Below are 9,127 nucleotides of genomic sequence, written 5' to 3'. Positions count from 1 at the left end.
TTTTCGGCTCTTTTTTTGAAAAATAATAAATCCAGAGTTTCAAATTTCACAAGTCTAATTCCAAGAATATCATGAAGTTTTACTTTATTGTGGATTTTGAAATTTTATCATCAAAGGAGTGATTTCTACTAGGAATTTCTTTATTTAAGGCTCCAACTGAGTTGATCGACTTGTTAAGTATATAGAAATTTCATTTATTTCATCACAGTTGACGAGACGAAGTAGGTTAAGAGAAGCATAAACAAAAGTGGGCAACAATGGAGTGGAGAGATGATGATTTATCAAAGTTGTGTTTATGAGTAGCAGATTGAAAGTGCGCTCTATCAAATAAGTCTCTCCATCAAAACACACGTGCTTTAAAGTAATGATACTGTCTATATATGTTAAAGTCTGGTCCTATTATTATTTTGCCCATTTAAGAGGAAATTGTTGTTCTCATTTCCCTTTTTGAGTTTTTCCATTTTATTTTTGCTTTTTACTTATATCCATATTTTTTTATGAAAATAAAACTCGATGCTATAGATTGCACTTTTTTCAGGATAGACAAGTCCCTGTTTAGGAAAAGTGGCAATGAAAATCAGTCTCATACACTTCTCAGTGTTTTAATAAATTATTACTTTAAAATAAAAATATTTTCTTATCATTTAGCAACTAAAATAATTATTTGACCCAATAAGTATTCTTCGGACCAAGCTAAATTATATATGTACCACTCTCTTTGTCATGAAATTTAAAACAGAAGGCAAAAGTTATAAAATTATTAGTCTAAAATTATCTTTAAATAGTAGTGCTTGTGTAACTATAAATTATGTCATGATTAATGAAATAATTAATGATCAATACAAGGGAGATGCCACCAACAGGGCTAATTATATAAAAAGTAATAGTATAAAATATCTCATTAAAAAATTTTAAAATTAAAATTATCTTAAATATATAAAAGTGATATAACTTTTGGGACAGGTAAGAATAATAATAATAAAAGAAGTCCAAGTCTGTTGATGAGCTTTGTGACGGACTATATTTAATCGAAGCTATTAATAGATCGAACCAATCAATTAAAGTATATAACCTACTAAAAATAAAAATTGTGTATCTGACATAAATACTATATGCACAAATATACTGAATAATGCAATGTACAAATTCAATTTGGTATAATTTGAAAAGAGTAGTTATAATAATTCAGGTACTTTGAGTGGTCGAATTTATTGAAGATTTTGGAGTCATTATAAGAATCAACCAATTTGTTGTATTTGATATGTCAGGTCACAGGTGATATGTGTGGTAGACAGATAAATGTAAGAAATATGAGAGTGAAAAGGGTACAACATGTGAGAATCTAGGGACTACACATTATTCTTGGGCATGCCAATCAGAAAGCTTTTATTTTCAAAATGTAATCATCATATACTCTCTATGTCAATTTATATAACAAATTTTTATTTTTAGTTTGCCTCAAAAGAATGATATTATTTTTATATTTGTAATATTTTTATTTTAAAATATCAATTTTAATATCAATAAAATGATTTATAATCAAACAAATATTTATAACTTATTTTAGACCACATGTTTCTAAAGTCTTTTTTTTTTAATTTTATATCAAATCAAGCTACATCATCTCTGTACCCTTGTCCCTCTCCATTTAGACATGACGACTCCCACGCCATTTTACTAGATGGAGACGCCTGCTTAAACACCTTACCCGCCACTGGGGACATCACCCACATTGGGGTATTCCCACTTGTTGTCACAATAATTGTATCCAATTCATTGAAATTCGAGCCCCCCAGCCCTCCAGCCCCCCTCTTATCCCAAAAAAATATAAAAACAATTTTTAAAAAAAACCTTTTTTTTACCACTTCACCCCTTGTAACTTTTTTTTTTTTTTTTTGAATGGGCATCTTTTACCCATTTAATCTATTTAACTATCCACTTTTAATGGGTAATATGAGTATTATTCATTTTTATCCATTTTGAAAGAAGAATCAAGAGAACAACAGAATTGTACTCACAATATTCATCAATAAAAATCACATTTTCTTTTATTTATTTTGCTTATAGTTAATTTTAATTTTCAGCTCTTACAGAAATTTGTTGCGAACAGGGCGGTCTCATTATAAAATTTGAACAATTCTCCTTTCTTTGAGTAGGATCCATCTCACCCGAACTTTAAAGATCCCTGCCCAAATTAAATTGCAAAACAATGATGGAAACTATAGAGTAGCTATACATTTTTTTCTCTGCATCATTTATGAATTAGGCACAAATTATATATCCATCTATATAAATAAGCTTTCCTTGTAAACAACATTGGTCACTCTTTAATTAAACTTTGTATTAGTCATGATGCAGACTATAAGTTTCTCCCAATTCAACATTCCATCGATTCTACGGGCCTCACCTCCCCCTACAACCACCATACACCGTCGCAAAACCACCTCATCACGGAGGTTATCTCCGGTCCTCGCGGTGGCTTCATCCACAACTTCTCCATCACGCCACCAGGTCACTCACTCAATGCCACCAGAAAAATTGGAAATCTTCAAGTCATTAGAACCTTGGGTTTCTGAAAACATCCTCCCACTCCGCAAGCCCGTAGAGAAATGTTGGCAGCCCATTGAGTTTCTCCCTGACCCATCTCAAGGGCCCGAACAATTCGAGGAAGAGGTTCGGGCCCTAAGGCAACGAGTTTTAGGGCTTTCGGATGAGTACTTTGTTATGCTTGTGGGTAATATGCTAACTGAGGATGCTTTGCCTACCTATCAGACTTTTTTAAATACGTTTGATGGAGTACGCGATGAGACTGGATCCAGCCCATGTCCATGGGCAATTTGGACTCGCGCATGGTCAGCTGAGGAAAATCGACATGGTGATCTGCTACGTACTTATCTTTATCTTTCGGGAAGAGTGGATATGTTGATGGTTGAGAAGACACTACAATACTCTATTGGAGCTGGAATTGTAAGTGTTGCTTTGAGCATTTTCATAAAATTATTTAGTTAAGTTGACCTATAACATGAGATAATATAAATAAAGTAGTAAATAAGTTCAATGAAACCACCAAAAAAAATAAAAAAAAATAAAAAATATATATATATATAGATAGAGCCTTTTGAATAGAAGGAAGTGGGAGAGCAGAATTCCCGGCATATTTTTTGAAAATACATCTTATAAATATAAGTTGCTCATCATGTTTGAATTTTAGGACATCGGAGCAGAGAACAATCCATACATTGGCTATGTGTACACGTCATTTCAAGAGCGAGCCACATTTCTAACGCATGGTAACATGGCTAGGTTAGCTACAGAAGGCGGAGACCCCGTGCTAGCGCGTATATGTGGAACTATTGCAGCGGATGAAAAGCGTCATGAGAATGCCTACACAAGAATTATAGAGAAGTTGCTAGAAGTGGACCCAAACACGACTATGATAGCCATTGCGAATATGATGAAGAAGAGAATTACTATGCCGTTGCACCTCATGTATGATGGGCAAGATCCGAATATATTTGAGCACTTTTCTGCCATTTCCCAAAACCAAGGCGTCTATACATCTCGTGATTATGCTGAAATATTAGAATTTTTCATAACAAAATGGGAATTGGAAAAGCTTGAAGCCTTGACAGGGGAGGCGAGGCGTGCACAAGATTTTGTGTGCGGACTTCCACGTAAGATTAGGAGGTTGGAAAATCGAGCCAAAAAATTAGAGTCACGTTCGGCGAAATTTAGTTGGATTTTTAACAAGCAAGTGAATGTTTAGATGTATTGATTTGTAATAAAGATGTAAAACTAAAATGTATCCTTTTACTTTTTACTCTTTACTAATAATAATAGTCTTTTTGGCTAATCTACTAAAAAATGAACTTGTCTTTAGTGAATAGCGGTTTGTATTTAGCTAAATTATTTTTGAGAAGTGCTTTTATTAGTAGTTTGTGTTTGGTCAATATTTTAAGTGTTTTTAAATTTCAAATTACGAAAAATATAAATACTACTAATTAATTCGATAAATATAAAATTTTGATATGAGTAATCTTGTTCTAAAAGAATTATAAGTATTTATATTTGGAAGAACCTATATATTATCAGACTTCAATAAAAATATTGAAAATCAGGGAAAACAAAGCTTGAAAAAATATGCTATAAGCAAGGAAAAGGAAATTGATGGTAGTAAAAGGGCCAAATTCGTCAAGACACGCAAATTATTTTTATAGGGAGCAACTGTATGCCTGTAACATACTTTTGTCAAAAAAAAAAAAAAACTGATCTATTTTAATGTTATTACAAAAATGCCCCAATACCAGAGAAAAAGCAAAGGACATGAAAGCGCTTGAAGTTTTTATAAAAGATGCTTAGTTATTTTGTCATAAGAAAACTAATCATTTGATAGAGTGTATTAGGAAAAATAATATATGTATTAGCCTTGTGTATTATTAGATCTGTTTGATATTCTTTTCCAATATATGTATAATTAGTTATACACTCTATTGTGTATTAAGGTGTGCATTGCTAATACCATGAATTTCTAGGTATTAGCAACACAATGATTTTAATGCATGCATTAACATGATAAAAGACTCAATTGCCCCTCAAAATCTTTTTTTACATTTTTTCCACTATAATAGTGGAGGGTATCTTTGTAAATATTTTTTTTATGCAATGCATGCTATTTCTAATGCATCAAACCAAACAAATCACTAAAATAATCTACGTCTAATTAATGCAAGCATAACTAATAAATATATTGCTAATACAACCATTATTAATACACTATATTTAACAATGTTCTTATACACTCTGCCAAATGACTCAAAGAGTTTTATGCTTATAGCTAAGCGTGGCAATGGGATCGGAATCGGGACAGACAAAAATCGGGCACCATGGGCCAGAACCGTACCAGAACCGGGACGGACTGGAACTAGTAATTTCGGAAAAAAATATGTATACCCGTTCCGGACCGGTAATGGACGGGAAACCGAGTCCCAACGGCTATATTTAAAAATAATAATTATTAAAATTTAAAAAATTAGGAACATTACTCAAATAATATTAAAACTTTTATAATTTTAAAGTTAAAAAATTATACTTTTAAAGTTTTAAATACAAACTTTAAAAGTATAAAAATTTAAATTTCACACTTTAAAAGTATGAAAGTTTAAATTCAAACTTTAAAACTATAAAAGTTTAAATTTTACACTTTAAAAGTTTGAAAATTTAAATTCAAACTTTAAAACTATAAAACTATAAAACTATAAAAGTTTAAATTTCACCCTTTAAAAGTTTGAAAATTAAAATTCAAACTTTAAAACTATAAAACTATAAAAGTTTAAATTTCACCCTTTAAAAGTTTGAAAATTTAAATTCAAACTTTAAAACTATAAAACTATAAATGTTTAAATTTCACACTTTAAAAGTTTGAAAATTTAAATTTAAGACAATAATAAAAAAAATTAAGGCGAATAGCCTATACTTTTATTAATATTAATTAATTAGTACAAGTTGAGTTACAAAATATTGTTTGAATTAGACCACGAATTATCATACTCATACTAATAGACATTTAAATTTAATAGTTCATACTATCAAGGAAATCTTTTTTTAAATCATGTAACATTTCTCTAGTAACATGCTCTGGAATTGGTTGATTAGATAGTTCCTCCATTGCATCAATGTCGTCGTCACTAAAATCATGCATTATTTCATCAACGTCATTTTCAAATTTGGTCGGTAAAGGTGGACGACCATAACTCCTTCTCTCTCCATTAATCCAATCTCTAAATAGTACTGATATCTCCAAGCTATTTGCTGCTAATGAATATCTATGCTCTCCAATTTGAAATCTTGCTACACTAAAAGCGCCTTCCGAAGCTACTGAAGATGCTTGAATAGCTAACACATCTCGAGCAACCGGTTGAAGTTTTGGAAATCCCTGGCCGTGATTGCTCCACCATTCTAGAAGATCAATAGTAGTAGGTTCTGCATTTTGATTAATATATGCATCAAAATCATTTCTATCATTATGAGAAAGTTCAAGATAACAATCTATCATATCATCAAGATCAACTTCATTATATCTACTCCTAGAACTTTGAGGCTCTTCATTACATACTACATTCATTCTATTAGAATTATACAAGTCATACAATTTTCTAGCTTCAATTTTTATACTATCTTTAACATCTTGACAACTAGGTGTTTCATCATCTTCACTATCAATACCCACATTAAAATATATTTTATCAACCATTCGTGATGCACCTTCATCTTTGTAATGTGGGTTTAACAAACAAGCGGTTAAATAAATTTGAGGAATAGGAATTAAATATTTTTAAAATTTTTCAATCATTTTCTTAACAGATTCTTCAAATCTTGGTTTATTTTTGAATTTATAAAATTTACTAGAAATAGCACAAATATTAGGTAAAACAGAGTAAATAATTGGATAATAAAGTGCAAATATTTTTTTGTAGTTAAATAAAAAACTTTTAAGAATTCTATAAGTTCTTTTACGTCATTCCAATCATTATCACTTAGTCTACATGTCATATTTGAATTATGAGCATTCCAAACCATTTGTAAAGGTTTCCTATATTCACAAGTGACTTCACATATAAAAAATTCCATTTAGTACACACTGATTTTGGAATTTTTCTAGGTGGAAGATTAAATTCACGACAACGATTTTCAAAATCTCTACGTCTAGACTTAACTTGACATTTAAAAATAAAATGACATGCAGTTTCAACTTTTATGCAACCATCATTATACATTGCTATACCATCTCTAACAATCAAATTATATATGTGTGCAACACACCTAATATGAAAACCATCAATATAAATAGGGCAAAGAGACAGTTTTAGTATTTCAATAGCAGATCTATTATTAGAAGCATTATCTAAGGTGACACTACTTATTTTATCACAAATTTCATAGTTTTGTAAAACATCTATAATTGTTTGAGCTATATAACTAACGATTTTATGCATTTCACAACATTTATAACCTAAAATTCTTTTTTGCAAAGTCCAATTTTCATCAATCCAATGTACAGTAATAGTGAAATAATCATTACCATTTACACTACGGCCCATATCAGAAGTAATAGTTATTTTACAATTATTATAATAAAATAAACAACGAAGATATTAAAAATGTTGAGCTTGATAATCAAAGATAGCCTTTTTAATTGTATTTCTAGTAAAACCTTAAAATGTGGATTATACACAATTTGAATATAATGAATAAAATCGGAATTTTCAGCAAAACTAAATGGCAAACCCAAAACAACAATCATTTTAGCTAATTTTTCAAGATCTTTTTCTCTACTATATGACCGTTGTATACTAGAGCTAGAAACATTAGAAAGATTTAATTGTGTTTGGACCATATTAGAGCCCCCTACTCCTACAGTTTCAGGAAGGGTGGCACCATTCTTTTTAGCTTCGGCTACAACTTTAGCATGCGAAATTTCATTTATACAACAGGACATTAAATGATTACTCAAATGTCCCGTCCCACTCTATTTTCCTACAGTTTTATGATTCATTCTTTGTTTACATTTATTACAAATAACTTGTGTTTTATCTTCATTCTGAGTCATAAATTGCCACACAACTGATTTTTTAGCGTGTTCTACCTTAGGCCTAGGATGCATGGGGGGAACAAGAGCAGGATAACGACGAGAGTCGGGGAAGAGGGACTGGGAGTGAGAGTAGTAGCCGTAACTGGCTCAGTTTCATCATCATCATATTCATCAATATTATTATCAAAACTATCAATATAATCATTAACATCATCATGTTCATCATCTTTAGGTAATTTCTCATCAAAATTACCAAACCTTCTTTGTAATTGTTCATGATAAAGATCTAATCCACTATTACTATCAATATTAAAAACAGTTTCATTAACATGCATATAATCATCCGTATTTATCTTAATTGAGAAATTTTGTTAGTTTTAGATTTAGAAGTACTACCGGATTTTTTTATTTTTCTTGGATTTTGAGGTAGATAAATTAGTGAACGAATTAACTATGGTTGTTTTACCCTTTTCAATAATGTTTTTACCGAAATCCATATTCAAATATAAAAAGTGAGTAAATTATATATAATACGGAAATGTAATGCAAAGTTTTAAACAAATAAATAACTAAATAAGTAGAGACTAGAGTCTAAGTACTCACAAAATAAATAATTAAATGCAAACAAATAAATAACTAAATGAAAAGTGAGTTGGAACGAATGTACCAAACGTCTACTTAAAAAAGTAGATGTGTATGCCGAAAATTGAAAGTTGAATTTTGAAGCTCCAATTTCCAAAGACCAAATTCGTAATTTTAATTTTAATGAGAGATTAGAGAGTGAGACTTTTGAGAATTGTTGAGAGAGTAGAAGATAATATTTTTGTGAGTGAAAAGAATTAAGGATTTGGTGTATTTATAGTTAAAAAAAAAAGGATGAAAATATAGTTTTTAGAAGGTTGGGGTGTAAAAAAAGTTTGAGGGGGGGGGGGGGGGGTAGGGGGTGTTTTAGGGAGTTGTGGGGGTGAAAGAGCCATTGTGGGGCCCAAAAGATGTTGGCCAACGGCTCCTACAACGGCTAATTGCATTTTTTTTTAAAAAAACACCGGACTGGACCGGGATCGAAACAGGGACTAACCGATAAATCCCGATTTCCATCCCGTTACCCCTCCCGAAGCCGCTACTAACCGGACCTAACTGGTACAAGCCGGAATCGAGACGGGACCAGTAACGGACCGGGACGAACCGGAACCGAAACCGGCACCTCCCGATTCCATTGCCAGACTTACTTATAGCACAAGCATACAATGCAACAACATTAATGAAATAACTTTATGCTTTAGAATCGAGAAAATACATTTAAAAAAAATCCCTGAACTTGGCAGCATAGCTTACTTTAGCACTTAAACTACATAGGCGTTTATTTACCCCCTAATTTCATTTCGTGTGAATTTAATACCACCTTAATAGATGACGTGCCAAAGATTTTCTTAATAGTTTTCATTTATAACCCCAAAAGGACATAATAAAGAAGGGCTACTGGTAATGAAACCAACATCCCAAATATAACCCTGCAAAACCAGAGAATAAAGTCATTTC

At 31.2% G+C, this 9,127-nt stretch overlaps 1 protein-coding gene across 1 annotated transcript; it reads left to right on the top strand.

Annotated features, from left to right (window-relative positions):
• Positions 1–2,318: 2,318 nt before the first annotated feature.
• On the top strand, positions 2,319–3,865 carry LOC125838273 (stearoyl-[acyl-carrier-protein] 9-desaturase 6, chloroplastic-like). Its single transcript, XM_049517352.1, has 2 exons — positions 2,319–2,967; positions 3,212–3,865. The coding sequence occupies exons 1-2, from the start codon at positions 2,350–2,352 to the stop codon at positions 3,764–3,766; spliced, it is 1,173 nt and encodes a 390-aa protein (XP_049373309.1). The 5' UTR covers positions 2,319–2,349; the 3' UTR covers positions 3,767–3,865.
• The last annotated feature ends 5,262 nt before the right edge of the window (positions 3,866–9,127 follow it).

Source organism: Solanum verrucosum, unplaced genomic scaffold, assembly GCF_900185275.1.
Source record: "Solanum verrucosum unplaced genomic scaffold, falcon-dt-bn FXZP01000079.1, whole genome shotgun sequence".
NCBI lineage: Eukaryota > Viridiplantae > Streptophyta > Magnoliopsida > Solanales > Solanaceae > Solanum > Solanum verrucosum.
This window is presented reverse-complemented; position numbering and strand designations above follow the sequence as displayed.

Coding starts and splice junctions, on each gene's coding strand:
- LOC125838273 (XM_049517352.1), top strand. CDS start 2,350: ATGATGCAGACTATAAGTTTCTCCCAATTCAACATTCCATCGATTCTA. Junction 2,968..3,211: donor ACTCTATTGGAGCTGGAATT/GTAAGTGTTGCT, acceptor TTTGAATTTTAG/GACATCGGAGCAGAGAACAA.